Consider the following 21,387-nt stretch of genomic DNA (forward strand, 5'->3'; position numbering starts at 1 on the left):
TAACTGACCTAAGACAGGGAATTTTTACTCAGATTAAATGTCAGGAATTGTGAAAAACTGAGTTTAAATGTATTTGGTTAATGGTGTATTTAAACGTCTGACTTCAACTGTATATGCATCACTGTCAGATGAAGTGGATAAGTAGACTTGTGTTTTTTCATTGTGTATGCAAGATTAGTATATAGCTACGGTATTTATCAGCGTGGCAGTATTCCAGACCAGAGCATTTTGAGTGTCTCTGTCTCTGACACATTTTCTCTCAGCCTAGACTAGATCTCGGGAACATGAAAACACTGATGTGTCATGTCTGCTGAGACCACTACCTGTGACGGGAGTTGCGGCTCCGATGCTGGCTCTTCTTCCGCCCTCTTCCTCGTCACTATCGTTGAAGTCATCCAGGTTGCCGATGTCACTCTGCTTCAGGCTCATCAGACTGGCCAGACTCTGCATGTCCTCATCTCTGTAGAGGAGAAAGGAAGCAACAAGCCTTATGACTCATCCCAAAAACAGTAATATTGTCTAAACGACAGTTTATGACTAATCATTGAACATCATCAACTCAAAATAAATACTTATTTTACACCATAATTTGCAAATAAATAAATTAAAAATCCTACAATGTGATTTTCTGGATTTTTTTCCCTCATTTTGTCTGTCATAGTTGAAGTGTACCTATGATGAAAATTACAGGCCTCCCTCATCTTTTTAAGTGGGAGAACTTGCACAATTGGTGGCTGACTAAATACTTTTTTGCCCCACTGTATATATATATATACACTGTATATATATACACAGTTGAAGTCGGAAGTTTACATACACTTGGTTGGAGTCATTAAAACTCGTTTTTCAACCACTCCACAAATGTCTTGTTAACAAACTATAGTTTTGGCAAGTCGGTTAGGACATCTACTTTGTGCATGACACAAGTGTTATGGGATTTTTGTGTTTAATGACTAAAATATGTATACATTTGACTTAGATGTTACTGTATGAATGAAACTTATTATAATCATAATGCTGAGTGTAATATGTTCCTTGTTAGAAAGAATGGGTTTATCTTCAGACATGCTAGAATGATGTCTCTACCCAGGGAGGGGAAAGACCTTGGGTTGGTTGCAGATAGTTGAACAGGTGGCAGACAGTAATGAGGCTGTGAACTGTATTGCCTTTGTATTCTAGAGGAGGATGGACATTAAAACCTATGACATCATCTTTATTATATAACCTGATGTAAATTGTACTATGATTCAGTACTCTCGAGAATAAACGCTATTGATTGATTGATTTTAAGACTGGTATCTGTCCATTTTATGCTGATAATTATCTTACAAATTCTTATTTATGGGCAGTGTGCTTTAATTGAATGGTTGATAAACAGGAATTAAAATTGTAATTGTCCAACAATTGTTTACAGACAGATTATTTAACTTATAATTCAGTGTTTCACAATTTCAGTGGGTCAGAGGTTTACATAATCTAAGTTGACTGTGCTTTAAACAGCTTGGAAAATTCCAGAAAATGATGTCATGGCTTTAGAAGCTTCTGATAGGCTAATTGACATCATTTGAGTCAATTGGAGGTGTACCTGTGGATGTATTTCAAGTAAAGGTCGACCGATTAATCGGAACGGCCGATTAATTAGGGCCGATTTCAAGTTTTCATAACAATCGGAAATCGGTAATTTTGGACACCGATTTGGCCGATTTTTTTCATCTTTATTATTATTATTTTTTTACACCTTTATTTATCCTTTATTTAACTAGGCAAGTCAGTTAAGAACACATTCTTATTTTCAATGACGGCCTAGAACGGTGGGTTAACTGCCTTGTTCAGGGGCAGAGCGACAGATGTTTACCTTGTCAGTTCGGATTTCAATCTTGCAACCTTACAGTTAACTAGTCCAACGCTCTAACTACCTGATTACATTGCACTCCAAGAGGAGACTGCCTGTTACGCGAATGCAGTAAGAAGCCAAGGTAAGTTGCTAGCTAGCATTAAACTTATCTTATAAAAAACAATCAATCAATCATAATCACTAGTTAACTACACATTGTTGATGATATTACTAGTTTATCTAGCGTGTCCTGCGTTGCATATAATCGATGTGGTGCGTATTCGCGAAAAAGGACTGTCTTGCTCCAATGTGTACCTAACCATAAACATCAATGCCTTTCTTAAAATCAATACACAAGTATATATTTTTAAACTTGCATATTTAGTTAATATTGCCTGCTAACCTGGCTCGTTGCGAACTCTGTGAAGACTATTTCTTCCTAACAAAGACAGTCAACTTCGCCAAACGGGGGATGATTCAACAAAAGCGCATTTGCGAAAAAAGCACAATCGTTGCACGACTATACCTAACCATAAACATCAATGCCTTTCTTAAAATCAATACACAGAAGTACATATTTTTAAACCTGCATATTTTGCTAAATGAAATCCAGGTTAGCAGGCAATATTAACCAGGTGAAATTGTGTCCCTTCTCTTGCGTTCATTGAACGCAGAGTCAGGGTATATGCAACCGTTTGGGCCGCCTAATTTGCCAGAATTTTACGTAATTATGACATAAAATTGAAGGTTGTGCAATGTAACAGGAATATTTAGACTTATGAATGCCACCCGTTAGATAAAATACGTAACGGTTCCGTATTTCACTGAAAGAATAAACGTCTTGTTTTCGAGATGATGGTTTCCAGATTCGACCATTTTAATGACCTAAGGCTCGTATTTTTGTGTGTTATTATGTTATAACTAAGTCTATGATTTGATAGAGCAGTCTGACTGAGCGATGGTAGGCACCAGCAGGCTCGTAAGCATTCATTCAAACAGCACTTTCGTGCGTTTTGCCAGCAGCTCGTCGCTGTGCTTCAAGCAATGAGCTGTTTATGACTTCAAACCTATCAACTCCCGAGATCAGGCTGGTGTAACCGATGTGAAATGGCTAGCTAGTTAGCGGGGTGCGCGCAAATAGCGTTTCAAACGTCACTCGCTCTGAGACTTGGAGTGGTTGTTCCCCTTGCTCTGCAAGGACCGCGGCTTTTGTGGAGCGATGGGTAACGCTGCTTCGAGGGTGGCTGTTGTCGATGTGTTCCTGGTTCGAGCCCAGGTAGGGGCAAGGAGAGGGACGGAAGCTATACTGTTACACTGGCAATACTAAAGAGCCTATAAGAACATCCAATAGTCAAAGGTATATGAAATACAAATCGTATAGAGAGAAATTGTCCTTTATTTCCTATAATAACTACAACCTAAAACTTCTTACCTGGGAATATTGAAGACTCCTGTTAAAAGGAACCACCAACTTTCATATGTTCTCATGTTCTGAGCAAGGAACTTAAACTTTAGCTTTTTTACATGGCACATATTGCACTTTTACTTTCTTCTCCAACACTTTGTTTTTGCATTATTTAAACCAAATTTAACATGTTTCATTTTATTTGAGGCTAAATTGCTTTTAATGATGTATTATATTAAGTTAAAATAAGTGTTCATTCAGTATTGTTGTAATTATCATTATTAAAAACAAACAAAAAATATGTAATCGGCCGATTAATCGGGATCTGCCTTTTTTTGCACCTCCAATAATCGGTATCGGTATCGGCATTGAAAAATTATAATCGGTCGACCTCTAATTTCAAGGCCTTCCTTCAAACTCAGTGCATCTTCGCTTGACATCATGGGAAAATCAAAAGAAATCAGCCAAGACCTCAGAAAAAAAATTGGAAACATCCACAAGTCTCGTTCATCCTTGGGAGCAATTTCCAAACGCCTGAAGGTACCACGTTCATCTGTACAAACAATAGTACGCAATTATAAACACGATGGGACCACGCAGCCGTCATACCGCTCAGGAAGGAGACGCGTTCTGTCTCCTAGAGATGAACGTACTTTGGTGTGAAAATTGCAAATCAATCCCAGAACAACAGCAAAAGACCTTGTAAAGATGCTGGAGGAAACAGGTACAAAAGTATCTATATCCACAGTAAAACGAGTCCTATATCGACATAACCTGAAAGACCGCTCAGAAAGGAAGAAGCTACTGCTCCAAAAGCGCCATAAAAAAGCCAGACTACGGTTTGCAACTGCACATGGGGACAATGATTGTACTTTTTGTAGAAATGTCCTCTGGTCTGATGAAACAAAAATAGAACTGTTTGGCCATAATGAATATCGTTATGTTTGGAGGAAAAAGGGGGAGGCTTGCAAGCCTAAGAACACCATCCCAACCGTGAAGCACGGGGGTAGCAGCATCATGTTGTGGGGTGCTTTGCTGCAGGAGGGACTGGTGCACTTCACAAAATAGATGGCATCATGAGGTTGGAAAATTATGTGGATATATTGAAGCAACATCTCAAGACATCAGTCAGGAAGTTAAAGCTTGATCGCAAATGGGTCTTCCAAATGGACAGTGACCCCAAGCATACTTCCAAAGTTGTGGCAAAATGGCTTAAGGACAACAAAGTCAAGGTACTGGAGTGTCCATCACAAAGCCCTGACCTCAATCCTATAGAACATTTGTGGGCAGAACTGAAAAAGCATGTGCGAGCAAGAAGGCCTACAAACCTGACTCGGTTACACCAGCTCTGTCAGGAGGTATGGGCCAAAATTCACCCAACTTATTGTGGGAAGCTTGTGGAAGGCTACCTGAAAGGTTTGACCCAAGTTAAACAATTTAAAGGCAATGCTACCAAATACTAATTGAGTGAACGTAAACTTCTGACCCACTGGGAATGTGATGAAAGAAATAAAACCAAAGTGGCGATCCTATCTGACCTAAGACAGGGAATTTTTACTCTGATTAAATGTCAGGAATTGTGAAAAACTGAGTTTAAATGTATTTGGCTAAGGTGTATGTAAACTTCCGACTTCAACTGTGTATATATATATATTTATATATTTATACAGTACCAGTCAAAAGTTTGTACACACCTACTCATTCAAGGGTTTGTCTTTATTTTTACTATTTTCTACTTTGTAGAATAATTATTTTATTGGCCTGTCTGAGATGTGGCTATTTCTTTGCATCTATTTAATGAAGCTGCCAGTTGAGGACTTGTGAGGTGTCTGTTTCTCAAACTAGACACTCTAAAGTACTTGTCCTCTTGCTCATTTGTGCATCGGGACCTCCCACTCCTCTTTCTATTCTGGTTAGAGCCAGTTTGAGCTGTTCTGTGAAGGGAGTGATACACAGCGATGTACGATATCTTTAGTTTCTTGGCAATTTCTCGCATGGAATAGCCTTCATTTCTCAGAACAAGAATAGACTGACGCGTTTCAGAAGAAAGTGCTTTGTTTCTGGCCATTTTGAGCCTGTAATCGAACCCACAAATGCTGATGCTCCAGATACTCAACTAGTCGAAATAAGGACAGTTTTATTGCTTCTTTAATCAGCACAACCGTTTTAAGCTGTGCTAACATAATTGCAAAAGGGTTTTCTAATGATCAATTAGCCTTTTAAAATAATCAACTTGGATTAGGTAACACAATGTGCCATTGGAACACAGGGTGATGGTTGCTGATAATGGCCCTCTGTACGTCTGTGTAGATATTCCATTAAACATCAGCCGTTTCACCAGCTACAATAGTAATTTACAACATTAACAATGTCTACACTGTATTTCTGATCAATTTGATGTTATTTTAATGGACAAAAATGTTGATTTTCTTTCAAAACAAGGACATTTCTAAGTGACCCCAAACTTATGAACGGTAGTGTATACAGTGGCAAGAAAAAGTATGTGAACCCTTTGGAACTATCTGGATAAAAAAATAAAAAAAAAAGCAATGGGGTAAAAGGGGGTTGTGATATGGGGTAAAATAACACATTGCGGTTACAATGAGTGTCTACAACAACAAAAAAAGAAATTCAGCTAGAGGAATGCATAATGAGATCCTATAGGCTACAGGTAAAACGTTTATAAAATCCCAAGATGGAAAGAAAAAGATGGGCTATGTATCCATACACACTTTACTGGTCATTGGTCATCCAATTTGTTCTGATCTTAATCTAGGTCACAACAATAGACAAACAGTCTGCTTAAACTAATTACACACAAACAATTATATGTTTTCATGTCTTTATTGAACACACAGTTTAAACAATCATAGTGCAGGGTGGAAAAAGTATAATAACTGGTTGACCCTCCTTTGGCAGCAATAACCTCAACCAAACGTTTTCTGTAGTTACGTATCAGACCTGCACAACGGTCAGGAGGAATTTTGGACCATTCCTCTTTACAAAGGTCAGCAATACTCTTGGGATGTCTGGTGTGGACTGCTCTCTTGAGGTCATGCCACAGCATCTCAATCGAGAGGTCAGGACTCTCTGACTGGGCCACTCCAGAAGGCATATTTTCTTCTGTTGAAGCCATTCTGTTGTTGATTTACTTCTGTGTTTTGGGTCGTTGTCCTGTTGCGTCACCCAACTCCTGTTGAGCTTCAATTGGTGGACAGATAACCTAACATTCTCCTGCAAAAATGTCTTGATAAACTTGGGAATTCATTTTCCCGTTGATGACAGCAAGCTGTCCAGGCCCTGAGGAAGCAAAGCAGCCCCAAACCATGATGCTCCCTCCACCATACTTTACAGTTGGGATGAGGTTTTGATGTTGGTGTGCTGTGCCTTTTTTTCTCTCCACTCATGGTGTTGTGTGTTCCTTCCAAACAACGCAACTTTAGTTTCATCTGTCCACAGAATATTTTGCCAGTAGCGCTGTGGAACATCCAGGTGCACATTTTCAAACTTCAGACGTGCAGCAATGTTTTTTTAGGACAGCAGTGACTTCTTCCGTGGTGTCCTCCCATGAACACCCTTCTTGTTTAGTGTTTAACGTATCGTAGACTCGTCAACAGAGATGTTAGCAGGTTCCAGAGATTTATTTAAGTCTTTAGCTGACACTCTAGGATGCTTCTTAACCTCATTGAGCATTCTGCGCTGTGCTCTTGCAGTCATCTTTGCAGGACGGCCACTCCTAGGGAGAGTAGCAACAGTGCTGAACTTTCTCCATTTATATACAATTTCTCTTACCATGGACTGATGAATATCAAGGCTTGTAGAGATACTTTTGTAACCCTTTCCAGCTTTATGCAAGTCAACAATTCTTAATCTTAAGTCTTCGGAGATCTCTTTTGTTCAAGGCATGGTTCACATCAGGCAAAGCTTCTTGTGAATAGCAAACTCAAATTTTGTGAGTGTTTTTATTAGGGCAAGGCAGCTCTAACCAACATCTCCAATCTTGTCTCATTGACTGGACTCCAGGTTAGCTGACTCCTGACTCCAATTAGCTTATGGAGAAGTCATTAGCCTAGGGGATCACATACTTTTTCCAACCTACACTGTGAATGTTTAAATGATGTATTCAATATAGACAAGAAAATACAATAGTTTGTGTGTTATTAGTTTGTCTATTGTTGTGACTTAGTTGAAGATTTGATTAATCAAATTTGATGTCCAATTTATGCAGAAATCCAGTCCAGCTCGTTAATAATCACTAGACAGTCAAGGAGCATTGAAAATTCCCAAAACGATGGATAGAGGACAATTTATTTTGCAAATTTTAACGGCAAAATCTGTGAGGCCCTCCTGACCTCGTGGTTGAAGACGAAATGCGCCCCCCTCCCCCGGGGCAAAATAAGTTAGACACCCCTGTTTTAGTACCTCAACCTCTCTCTTCTTGACATAAGGCGATTTAAAGGTTTACCATATTATCTACTTATGGTAATCCTATGATAAACTTCACTGATTAAATAAATGGTGACTCACGTGGCCTTGCCCTCTTTGAGGAAGACGCAGGTCAAGGTCAGTTTGAGCGTGGCCTCCACCACCTTCACCGACAGAGGCTTGAGCTTCAGCGTCAGGTCATACTGGGCAGGCGTGGCGCTGGCAAACTTCTTCATGTTGACGTCCACCGATGCCAGCACCTTCCTGTGGCCCTTGTTAGTCTCCTAGAAGGACAAAAGACAGGGGTCATTAGCCAATCGTATGTTTTCAAAGTAATGCTGTTTTGAATCCAATATATATCACTTCACAGTATATAAGAGGCTTTAACTCAGGACATTTTTGGGTAGCATGTACTATGTCATCCTTGACAGCTCTGTCAAACTTATTCCACGAATCCGCCTTGACTAAAAATGGAATTCAGAATTGATGGAAACATTCATTCAACTCACATTCTCAATGATGAACGTCCAGTCCTTGTCTTCAAATTCGTCTGCAGTCGGGTCCTAAATGAGAGAGATTTTGAGAATAAGGAAACATGTTTTGACAATTCAAATGCTGATTCATCTAAATCATTCCCCAATCATTCACACATATCTTCCTAGGGTTGAGATGCCATACCTTGAAAAGTGTGACATTGATGTCCAGGTTTTCAGGCACCTGCCATACCACTGTGCCCCTGTAGGGGTTCTTGATGCCTGGCTGCCATCCATGCAGCTGAGGATGGAAAGCCCAGGTCAGGGAAAGGACCAGAGCATGTGCTGACCATATGCATTTTATATTGAATAAGCCATGTGTATCTCACAGAGTGCTCAATGTTACTAGACGTTCATGTGATGTGATTAATAAAGCAATTACTGTGATGAATAAAGGCAGATGTATTTATGGCTTAGCTCAAATCTCATACCTATACACTTCTGTATCTAGATGGTTCCATTTCCTCAGACACAAGCAAATCTGACCCTTCACCTTACAGGCTACACACCCTCAGGTAGGCTACATACCTTTTGTGCCTTCTCAGATTTTATCATGATGACAAGTGTTAGACAAATAGGCCTACACATGCCACTCCTACTTGTTAAATTAAGTAGCTTTCCCCATATTACCTTGGTGCAGTTTCGTCTGTTTCTCCTGGTCCATACTACTCTCAGTTTGTCTGGTTGCCTGTAAGTAGAGAAAGGACAAAACACAGTATACTGTAAGCATTTCTTAATACTGCATACACGTATATAAACACTACATAAGTACATAAGTAGGGACTTCAGTGTAGATCAGTGTTTTCATTGATAATGCACTATTTGGTTAACTAACCCATATAATAGGACCTAAATAGGCCGCTACTGGAGTCTGAGGTATTCTTTACATAAGAAAATGCCGGTATTTAGCATAGGATCATTTACAGGACTGAGCTCTCTGTGTATCCTGTTCCTTCAGGCTATAACATGGCACAGTCATGTTGAATGTAAGCACTTACTATGAACAGTATCAATGCACATACTAATACTGATAAATGCGTTTAGTCCATAGGCTAGACTGTCTGGAACGTAGCTATATTTTAGAGACATCAGAAATACACCCCCCCCCCCTCCCCCAATAGAGTGTTGGAATTTAAGAGGCACAAAGATAAAAGCTCAAGACATGACCAGTTGGCCTTCTCTTAAATACAAACAAGCACGCATGCACGCACAAGCACAAGCACACACACACACACACACACACACACACACACACACACACACACACACACACACACACACACTGCTGTGAAAAAAAACAGCCTGGACAAAAACCTACATCTTGTGACTCTGTTCAGTGCGCTGACTAACAGACATCTCAGGGGAAGAGAATGAGCTCCATAATCGGATCAACGTCGACAAACTAACTTCCCTGCTACGGCCTGAGTTCCTCTGGTATGGGAGACATCAGCTGGGGCATGTTCAGTAGGGCATATCGTAGCAAAACGTTTCACAACATTTCTTATTGGACAAGTTCAGATTGTACATCCCCATTTCAAAACGTTTACTCTTACTGAACATGACCCAGCTGGGGCATTTTTTTTTTTCTTCTTCTGTGTTTACAGTCCTCAGGGCCCTATCAATGGAGGGTGTGGCCCTAGCAACCACCAGGGCATAATACTTCAATTTGTCTCCAGCCTCAGCCAGCTACCTCCTACATGTACGCCACACAAGGAGGGTTGTCACTCAATCTGTTCTAGACTAGAACAGCAATTATGTAATCCTAGAAGATATTCTATGCAGGGACGTGAAATAGCATTGTATTGTTTACCTTTGCCAACTCCCAACAACAAGAACCAATAGTGAGTCAGTCCGGCAACTCCGAAAGGTTAACATGCAACAGGCTAATTGCATGTTGAAATGAAACAGAATGCACTGTTACGTCTTGAAGTATGCTAGAATGAACATAGGTACTTAAAAGTCTAGCTGCCCATGAGTAAAACTATACAGTGCCATGAAAAATGATTTGCCCCCTTTCTGACCATCACACTACCACCACCATGCTTGACCGTTGTGTGAGGTCCTTACTGTGGAATGCAGTGTTTGGTTTTTGCAAGACATCACGGGACCCGTGTTGTCCAAAAACGTCCACTTTTGACTCATCTGTCCATAGAACATTCTTCCAGGAATCGTGATGATCATCCAGGTGCTTTTTGACAAACTTGAGTCAACTTTTTGGATGACATAGGTCCCGTTATGTCTGGCGAAAACCAAACACATACCAACAAAGGTCCAGCATGGTGGTGGTAGTGGGATGGTTTGGGGACGCTTTGCTGCCTCAGGACCTGGATGACTTGCCATTATTGAAGGAACCATAAATTCTGCTCTGTATCAGAGAATCCTAAAGGAAAATGTCAGGCCATCCGTCTGTGAGCTGGGTCATGCAGCAAGACAATGATCCAAAAACACATAAGCAAGTCTACATCAGAATGTCTGAAAAGCAACACAGTTAAAAGTTTTGGAATGGCCTAGTCAAAGTCCAGACCTAAACCCGATTGAGAAGTTGTGGCAGGACCTGAAACGAGCAGTTCATGCTCGAAAACCCACAAATGTCACTGAGTGGGCCAAAATTCCCCCACAGCGACATTTATTTTACCTTCACTAGGCAATTCAGTTAATAACAAATTCTTATTTACAATGACAGCCTACACCGGCCAAACCTGTGCCAATTGTGCACCACCCTATGGGACTCCCAATCACAGCCGGTTGTGATACAGCCTGGATTCGAACCAGGGTGTCTATAGTGAGACCTCTTGCACTGAGATGCAGTGCCTTAGACCGCTGCACCACTCAGGAGTTTGTACAATACAATACTGAGTGAGACGTGAGAGACTGATCAACAACTACAGGAAGCATTTGGTTGCAACCAGTCGCGTAGGGGGGCAATTACTTTTTCACACAGGTGCATTGGGTGTTGCATAATTTAGTTGATTGAATAAATGAATTGAGTATCGGCATTTAGTGTAATATGTTCACTCAGGTTGCCTTTATCTAATATTAGGGTTTGGTTGAAGATCTGACAAGATTCAGTGTCAAGAAATATGCAAATATTTAGAAAATCTGAAAGGGAGCATATCATTTTTAACAACACTGTATTTCTGTTGGCAGAGGGAAAGAGACTAGAAGACATATAGAAAGGAGAGAGAGTAAGGGCAGAGTGTGAACAGTCTGACAGGGCCTCTTTCTCATGTTGCAGGCCAGTTATAGAAGACGGGAGGATTGAAGAGAAAGGGCACAGTGGAAGGGAAGGGGCTGGGGGAAAGGTGGGGTTGGTGGGATGGCACAGAAATAGACCTGTAGAATGGTTGCTCTTAACCATTAGGTAACTGCTGCTTCAGTTCACCCACCGCCAGCCAAATATCAGCCTACCCCATATACCTGCCAGCCACGCGCTCGAGCATAGTTACACACTGCAGTCTACTCTTGACGAACTGCATGGTGCCTGTAGTTCTCTCGAGCCAATATTCTTTAAGAGGTGCCGGGTGCTCACGCAGTGGACAATTTGAGGTGGCGGTGAGCACCCGGCCCAACTCAAGCACAGATGTGTTGCACAACGGTACCGATTTGTGAAATTACATGAGAGACGTAATTGTCGAAAAGCAACCAGAGCTTGCCACTGACCTGTCATCTAATTGGGTCACTCAACATGCTGATGAAACTGAAACTGTGTTTACATGGGTAGCTATACCAAGAAGTAGCCAAATAACCTTAGTTGTGTGAATGGTTCCACATCATCTTACAGGCTACAGTGTTATAGAAGGGATGTACTGTACTCTACTGTACTCCCATATTCCATCATGTCACATGAGGGTATGTTTTTGATCCCACTCCCGGCATGCATTCTCGAGGAAATACATTTGAGAGACTGATGTGCTGTATTTGGAGAATGAACCTTGAACAGATAACGGGCACACATTATTTCTGCAAACTGACCATTAGTGATCAGCCGTTTTGACAATCAGTTAAGAGGGACGGCCTGTCTAGCTGATCCACATTTGACACATTCTTCTTGTCAACTGGAAAAATGGTAACCCCAAACACTGTGGTCTGGTTACATACTCCGTATGTGGACAGACACCAAAGCCACAATGTAACAGGTTTAACATGTCTGATTACAACAAAAACACTCTGACCTATCAGAGAAATTTGCTGAAGAGAGTAGGCCTAAACATAGAATGTGCACAAGACCGACCCTTGTTACAGACCTGGGCTGCTGAGGCTCATTGTGAGAGAATAATGAGATGTGTGGTCTGTGGTTTCATAGCATCACATGATAGTATTGCTGAACAAGCAGGGCCACAGTATGCAGCCAAGAGTCAGATCCCCAAAACATACAGACTACACCACCAGCAGACATCTTTTTATTTAACCAGTGAAGTCAGTTAAGAACAAATTCTTAGTTACTAATACAGCCTAGGAACAGTGGGTTAACTGACTTGATCAGAACAGATGTTCACCTTGTCAGCTCAGGGATTTGATCTAGCAACCTTTCAGTTATTGGCCTAACACTCTAACCACTAGGCTACCTGCCGCCCCTAACAAATAACACTGCTTGTGTTAATTCCATATATCAAACAGTCATAAATGTCACGTCATCTTCTATGAATAAGAGGTTATTAAACTCGCCAGGCTTGATTGTTATCACATTAGAATTAGACAGTAATTAATGATGTTATCATCAAACTGAATAAGTGTAGGATGGTTCGATAGACTGCCATCCCAAGAACATAGGCCTAACATGCTGATACTAGTGAAGTCGGTGTATACTACTACAATGAGGAGACCGACAGAGAGCTAGGCTAGTCTGCAAGCGAAAGCTTGACGGTTGGAGGAAGTAGGCTACATGCTAGGTGTGAGTAATGCTAATGGAACTCTTAAAGTGACAGAGCCCAGACAGGAACCACAGCACCACTGGCTTTGTGCACATACCATGCATGCATAGGAGCTGACTTAGGTTAAAACCCTGCTGTGTGTGTGTGTGTGTGTGTGTGTGTGTGTGTGTGTGTGTGTGTGTGTGTGTGTGTGTGTGTGTGTGTGTGTGTGTGTGTGTGTGTCCTCATGAACGCACCGACCGTGCAGAGCAGTCATATGCAGCATTTCATCCGATTCACTGATTGAATCAGCAGAGTGCATCATGCCACCGGTGGGGCTGTAAAACACGCAGCCTCACCAGCCTGACAGTCTGCTTCCACGTGAGCAAACGATTACATGAGTAGATTAGGGTTAGGTTATACTAAGAGATAAAGTATCTGCTTAGAATTCTGAATTTTCGGGGGCATCTAAAGCTCATTTGCTACATTTCTACACAATGTAATATGACCCTTTGGTGTCACTTTTATTCTAAATAAGAATATAATATGTTTCTAAACACTTCTACATTAATGTGGATGCTGCCATAATTACATATAATACTGAATGAATCGTGAATAAAGATGAGTGTGAAAGTTACATATGCACAATTATCATACATCAAAGACATGCTAACTTCGCACCATTACAATAACAGAGGAGATTAGCATTTTAAATCATACCCCCAAGACATGCTGACCTCTCACCATTACAATAACAGGGGAGGTTAGTATTTTAAATCATACCCCCAAGACATGCTAACTTCTCACCATTACAATAACAGGGGAGGTTAGCATTTTATATCATACACCCAAGACATGCTAACCTCTCACCATTACAATAACAGGGGAGGTTAGCATTTTAAATCATACCCCCAAGACACGCTAACTTCTCACCATTACAATAACAGGGGAGGTTAGCATTATATATCATACCCCAAAGACATGCTAAACTCTCACCATTACAATAACAGGGGAGGTTAGCATTATATATCATACCCCAAAGACATGCTAACCTCTCACCATTACAACAACAGGGGAGGTTAGCATTTCTTTGGGGTATGATATTTGTGCATCTGTAACTTTCTCACTCATCATTATTCACAAATTCATTCAGGATTATCCGTAATCACGGTAGCATCAACACTAATGTAGAAATTAGAGACATTCTATTCTTATTTACAATAAAAGAGACTCCAAAATGACACAATACATTTACCATTCAATTCTATTGGGCACAAAATAATAAGAAACACAACCAAAACAAACAGCAAATGCGTCCAAACAAATTTGTAGAGTCATTGCGTGCTATGAATGTTGGACCAAATACTTTTTACTACTTTAATAAACATACAAGTGAAGTTGTCCCAACAATTTCGCTCCCCTAAAATGGGGGGACTATGTACAAAAAGGGCAGTAATTTCTAAATGGTTTACCTGACATGGATGAGAATACCGTAAGATTAAAGCGGACAGCCTGTACTTTAACTTCAAAGTCATTGTTTGATTTCCAAACCAAACTTTAGGAGTATAGAGACAAAAGAAAATATGCTTCACTGTCCCAATAATTACGGAGGGCGCTGTAATTCATGTCATAGGACTAGTGGGCCTGTAGAGCTCTTTTTACTTGACACAATACAGCTGGATCGCCCCGTTCTGCCCCTAGGGGTCCACCGCCCTGCAGCGCCCCGACCCAACACACCACACTCAGCTTTAGGATCTTAGTAAAACATTTATTATTGGTTTCAGGTGTCAGGCCAAGGCCAGAGTGACAACCGATAGTACGGCAGAACCCCAGGGCCAGGACTGAGCATCCCAGCAGCTAGGGATTGCCTAAATAGGTATCTCCCCTGAAGTTGGAATGTTTTCACGACAGACTCCTTTTGTTGTACAGTATTCCACAAAGGCATCCAGACCTTATGAAAGTTGCACAGTATACCCTTAAATCTTGTAATAAATCAAATCTAGCGATACATCACTTGACATTTCTGCTATCCATTGTGACATTGTGGGAAGATAACCAACCTTCCAATTTAACGGCAACGCATTTCTTAGCCGCTATAAATGCTAGGTGACAGCTTCTCCTGATGACAGCCTCCAGTAAGACCACAGTCTTTGCCAGAATTCAGCCAGCCTTCACAAGACCATAACATATACAAATATGTCGCCTTTTGTGTTTTAAACCTCCAGCAGAAGAATAACATTTCTGAGTGCATGATATTCAGTTCCACTGGCATAATAGTATGCTCTATGGATGGTCTTGCACTGCAGTAATTTACGTCTGAGATGATATGAACATGGCTGGGTCTTCAAACACATCTGTATCCATTCATCATCAACAAAACCGTCTCCCAGGTCCTTCTCACATTATTGTTTGGCACGTCTTGTGTCATCGGGAAAAGATGCTATCAACCCTTGACACAGTTCGGAAATCAACTTTAGGGGTCAGACTGCCTTTAAATAGTTCCAACCTTTGAAGATTCTGGTTTGTCCAGTTTTTGCCGCACAGAGAGAATAAAGAGGTGCATTTCAGTGCCGTCACAGACTAGTCATCCCTGGTTGCCTGACCCTGCTGTCACCATCTGATGCTGCTCAGATGAAGCATGACAAAAGATTACCTTGGTGTACATTTATACATTGTATTATCCAAGAAGAGAATCAATGGTTCAATAATGGAAATGACCATTATTCCCAGATCCCAGACTGTAGTCTACCCATCAACTCAAGATGGAACTTTGTATCCATTCACTGATTCTTATAATATACTGCAAAATTCACCTGAGCGCCGTGGACTGGTCTGACCCTGTCACCATCCGATCCTGCTAAGACATGATGAGCCTAGTGATGTACACCATAACAGCCTGTAGAGCTGTTTATACCATGTCAGTGTGAAAAGTAGGGAATCACCTAGGGAAACTGACAGATAAATAACGTTACATTGCTATATTGACTCTAATTTAAAAAAAACTCACATTGCGCTGTCAAAAAACGAATAATATTGGTCTTCAATCGCTTGGCTGCTGGTTTCATCATTTGATGCAGGTCTATTGAGCCAAAAATAATAGCTAAAGTTAGTGAGCTAGCTAGCTAACATTAACCAACTTTTGGCTCTCTCTAATGGTAGCTACATCATCTGACGAAAACTAGCCAAGTTCATTTACTTCTGTTGAAACAGGACAAAACATTTCCATACACACAACAGCTGTTAGATACTGCTACCTGACAGATAGCTAGAGACTAGAGCTGAACTGGCTGGGGTAGATACTAACTAGCTAACGTTAGCTAGCTAGTTCATTCACTTCAGACAGAAATCCAATTGAGAAGGGATGAAACATTAGCTAACGTTACATGTCAGTTACACTACTAGCTCAGCACTGGGAATCTTTTTTTTCTTCCAAACCGCAGTTACCTTGCCAGCTACATCAGTCAAATAAAGAGTAGCCAGTTTCTGCTCTGCTTGCTTTTACAACTCGGAGAAAAAGCATAACACACACAGACAACAGCTGCCTCTGTTTGCATGCTCTGTGGTGTCCGAGCGGTCCTAAATCCAGCCGGCTGAAACCGCCAAACAGCCTACCCGACCACACCGAGGCATCCGCATGGTCCTAAAGCACACCGTTGCCACTTTTTGTATCAAAGAGCAATGATGAAACTGGGGGGGGGACAAAAATACAATTTCAGAATGTGGGGGGGTCAAGTCCCCCCTGACCCCAGTGAAAGTTGCGCCCTTGAAATACCGTAGCGTACAGTTGTACACACAGACTATATTGTCTATAATTACGAGAACTCCTGGACCTAAGACAACATGCCGGTCTAAAATAGGCCTATATAAAAGGTAAAACTACTTAAATAATAAATGGAGATTAAGTTCAATAAACACACTCCTCTGAATTTGGACAACTGGCCCAGTTAGAACAGAGAGGACACACAGAAAGCCAAAGTGGAATAGTGTAAAAGAAACACAGCCCAGCTGCTGTTGTATAATGTGACCTTTGGGGAAAAGGACACCCATATTAACTCTATACTGCATGGAACAAGAATGTGCACACTCACACACCTGACCATTGAGAGAGGTCTTTCAGCACTGCAGCATACCACCCAGCGTCCCACTGCTGGCTTGCTTCTGAAGCTAAGCAGGGTTGGTCCCTGGATGGGAGACCAGATACTACTGGTAGTGCTGTTTGAGGGCCAGTAGGAGGCACCCTTTCCTCTGGTCTAAAAAAAATACCCCAGGGTAGAGATTGGGGACATTGCCCGGTGTAGGTTGTTGTCTTTCTGACAGGTGTCCTGACTCTCTGTGGTCACTAAAGTTCCCATGGCACTTATTGTAGGGGTGTTAACCCTGGTGTCCTGGCTAAATTCCTAATCTGTCACCTAATCATCCCCAGTTTACAATTGGCTCATTCATGCCTTGTAACTGTTCCCCAGGTTGTTGCTGTAAATGAGAATGTGTTCTCAGTCAACTTACCTGGCTAAATAAAACAATTACATACATTGGTGTAAGAATAATATCACCTGATTGGAACAGGGAAAACAATTCACTACAGGTGCTGTATGATGATGTCATACATACAGGTGTAAATATGATAATTTATGACATCATCTATTTACGCCTGTTATATGCATGACATCATCATAAACTATTTACACCAGTAACACTTCAAAGCTTAGGCCGACACATTTGGACAAAATATGTTTTGCTTATGCTCAAAACAACAATGTCAATTTAGATGCTTGTCGCATGACGATGATTAGAATGAGAAAACAGCATGAGGACAAATGCGGAAGTGCATTGACTGTTGAAGAAAGCTGTAGGCTACAGTATATTCATGCATAGTGCCCTGTGCAATAAACGTGTACGATCAACAAAAATGGGGGAGTCAATGTGATTGCAGTAAGAAACGGACAACAAACATATCATTGCGCATTGCACACAAACCAAATATGAATCTGAAAGTATGACCTGATTAAATGACATCTCAAGCAGGGGACAAGGAAATGAAGGACAAGGTGTCAAAAGTTTCAAACCCCACGAGGTTGTGTTTTATCGGTTCGGACATGACAACTTTATCAAGGCTAACTCCAGTAAAGGGTGGCAGGTAGCCTAGCTCTTAAGAGCGTTGGGGCAGTAACCAAAAGGTCGCTGGTTCGAATCCTCGATCTAACTACGTGAAAAACCTATCGATGTGCCCTTGAGCAAGGCACTTACCCCTAATTGCTCCTGTAATTTGCTGTGGATAAGACTAAGAGCGTATGCTAAATTACTAAAATGTAAATTATGTTCACTTACCATTTCTTCGTGCATTCTACCGTCAGTTCTTGAAAAGTGGCCACAAACTGAAATTTCGAGGCTTTCTTGCCGACACGCTGAAGTCTCTTCCAAACTGAAGTCATGTTTGGAGGCTATAATGTTATTTTCTCAAGAGACATTGGTATAAATCCTCTCCACAGTTCCCCTCTGTCCTCACTGCTTGGGGAAACACCAGTATGTTGCCGCAGCACTTGCGTTTGCTGCGAAAGAAAGACCGTCAACGTTCACTCACTGTTCAACAGTCTGACTGGTGTTCACATGTCCCGAATGTCACACACAGAATTCAGGCATAACAAACGCACGCCACGACAGATCCGAACAGTGAGACGACACCCCAAGCAAAAAAATTGATATGAACATAACAATTTCTCATTCAATAACACTTTTTTATTAAACATCAATTGAGGTATTGCATTTTCACTTGTAGCCTATAATTATTATTATTATTTTTTTAAATTGACCAGTATGATATTTAAATAATATTCTACTGGTATAAAAAAATAATACATGTCTGAAAAATAAGAAAGCATCTCCTTATTCTAACTGCAACTAGTCCATTGTTTGAGATGAGTGTGGGAAGCAATTTATATATTTTTGAGTCAAAGGGTCCACTGTGGGGGTTGGGGAGGGGGACATGCCAATGTAATCCCATGGTAATAAACCCACTATGGTCCTGGCTTTGCTGAGGTGTGGTAAGAGGTATTCAATAGGTACCAATAGCCTAAAAACAATAACTGGGGGATGTAAGTACCGGATATATGGGGGGCCAGGAAACATGTCAGGGCAAAATGTTCTTGCTTAGTCCCTTCATACAGCAAACCAAAGGCTACAGTACACTGTACCTAATAGCAGGGGACTTTTCAGTTTACTCTGGTGTTTATTTATAAGTTGTGGCGCAACGCTGACAGACACAGGCAGCTGGGGAGTTTATTACTGGTCATGAGAACAAAAGTGTAAGGGCTATATTTTCATGTCATCCAACAAATGTAAACGCCAGGAGTTTGCTAAACGGCATTGACACTTGGATTGGAACCTGCGCTACGGTCAGATGACATGAAAATAGTGCTCTTTGGCCTTATACATCAGTGGCTGGTTTGGCGTCAAAATAAGGATGCATAAGCAGGAAATAACCCCATACCCTACTGTAAAATATGGTGGATCTTTGATGTTATGGGGCTATTTTGTTTCCACTGGTACTGGGGCCCTTGTTCAGTTCAATGGTATCATGATGAACTTTACCCGGTACCAAAATATTTTAGCCAAAAAACCTGGTTGCCCAGTATTCCCCTACCAGGAGGCTGAAACTTGGCCGGAAGTGGATCTTCCAGCAAGACAATAACCCCAAGCACACATTAAAATCCAGAAAGAAATGGTTAATTGACAACAAAATCAACATTTTGCAATGGCCATTTCAGTCTCTGAAACCCATTGAAATGGATCTGGAAAGATTCTGTATGGAGGAATGGTCTAAGTTCCCTCCCAATGTGTTCTCTAATCTCATAAAACATTTTAGATAAAGGCTCAGTGCTGTTACCACCCACCCCACTCCCTTATTAACTCATCTAGACAGGTTATTTAGAGGTAATATGTTTCCACAACAATCTTTTTCCTGTTGGTGGGCCACCTATTGGTCGCTGCACTTCCTATTTTCCAGCTGCAGGGTCCCACTTGTGTCATTCAGTGCCACCTGGGTCCACAGGATGTGCTGGGAGAAATGGCACTTCAAGGCAACTGTATGCAGACAGCTGACTTCAAATGGAGGATTTAGAGCCAAAATGGGGTACAACATGTCATGTCTCTGACGAAATTGACTGAGCTCCCTTTAAAATAAGGATGCTGTCCAGGTTAGTTGACATAATTGGTAGAGGATGAATAGGCTGGAAGTCTCAGCCACAAGAGGTCGTCAAAGCAATCGTTAAGGCTCTTAATTAGACTCTGGGCCAAGTTGATTACACCTGTCACAAATGTTTCTGTGACAAAGTTGAAACTGCAGTTCATTGGAAATTAGAGGAATTCCAAAAGATGCCAACTGAATAGTTGACTGAGAAAAGGGATGAGGCCATAATGTCCCTCTCTTTCTAGGAGTGGAAAATAACATGGTGGTTATATGAGTCATGGAGAGATCAGAGCCACTGCAGCATGCAGAGTTATGTCCCATAGTCCCCTCCTTGATAAATATAGACACGCAGGGCCAAACACCTGCCGACTGTCCATCAAAATGAAGGGGAGGGTGACAGCGAGAACCCAGAGACACACTGGAAAAATGTTAACAAGGTCACTGAACATCATAACGCTAATTGAGGCCTACAGGATATAAGAGTTCATATAGGGCTTTTGCAATGCATACAATCACGTGTTCTTGGATTAAAAGAGCAGCTATATATTCCTGGCACCAGATCAGATTTTACACAGTATTCCCCTCCAAATTTAGCACTAAACTACCTATGGTCTTTGAGAGTGCACTATGACATAAGCGGTGTCAATAGCTACATTATATGCAACAGCAATCGCAAGACACCAGTCTGTGTCCCATGAGGCTAAGAGTTAGATAATGTCACCACCTGGTTGAGAATCCCCCTTCTCTGTGTACATTGAATGTACAGTTGAAGTTGGAAGTTTACACAAACTAGTTTTAATGACTTCAACCACTGTGTTTCAACCACTCCACAAATTTCTTGTTAACAAACTATAGTTTTGGCAAGTCGGTTAGGATATCTACTTTGTGCATGACACAAGTCATTTTTCCAACAATTGTTTACAGACAGATTATTTCAATGCATCACAATTCCAGTGGGTCAGAAGTTTACATACACTAAATTGACTGTGCCTTTAAACAGCTTGGAAAATTCCAGAAAATTATGTCATGGCTCCCCAAAAGGGGGAGGCTTGCAAGCCGAAGAACACCATCCCAACTGTGAAGCAAGGGGGTAGCAGCATCATGTTGTGGGGGTGCTTTGCTGCAGGAGGGACCGGTGCACTTCACAAAATAGATGG

At 41.3% G+C, this 21,387-nt stretch overlaps 1 protein-coding gene across 3 annotated transcripts in view; it reads right to left on the reverse strand.

Annotated features, from left to right (window-relative positions):
* The window catches only part of LOC129835082 (uncharacterized), a 64,589-nt gene extending 45,944 nt beyond the window's left edge, over window positions 1-18,645 (reverse strand). For all 3 annotated transcript variants that reach the window (XM_055900454.1, XM_055900453.1, XM_055900452.1), the window contains exons 1-6: window positions 18,373-18,645; window positions 8,828-8,885; window positions 8,343-8,438; window positions 8,174-8,227; window positions 7,767-7,948; window positions 324-460 (exon numbers count right to left, since the gene is read on the reverse strand). In XM_055900454.1, coding sequence (XP_055756429.1) covers window positions 324-460; window positions 7,767-7,948; window positions 8,174-8,227; window positions 8,343-8,438; window positions 8,828-8,885; window positions 18,373-18,476 — 631 coding nt within the window. In that variant the 5' untranslated portion in view covers window positions 18,477-18,645. The remainder of the gene's footprint in view (window positions 1-323; window positions 461-7,766; window positions 7,949-8,173; window positions 8,228-8,342; window positions 8,439-8,827; window positions 8,886-18,372) is intronic.
* Window positions 18,646-21,387: the final 2,742 nt, after the last annotated feature.

Source organism: Salvelinus fontinalis, chromosome 36 (genome assembly GCF_029448725.1).
Source record: "Salvelinus fontinalis isolate EN_2023a chromosome 36, ASM2944872v1, whole genome shotgun sequence".
In the NCBI taxonomy this organism is placed as follows: Eukaryota; Metazoa; Chordata; class Actinopteri; order Salmoniformes; family Salmonidae; genus Salvelinus; species Salvelinus fontinalis.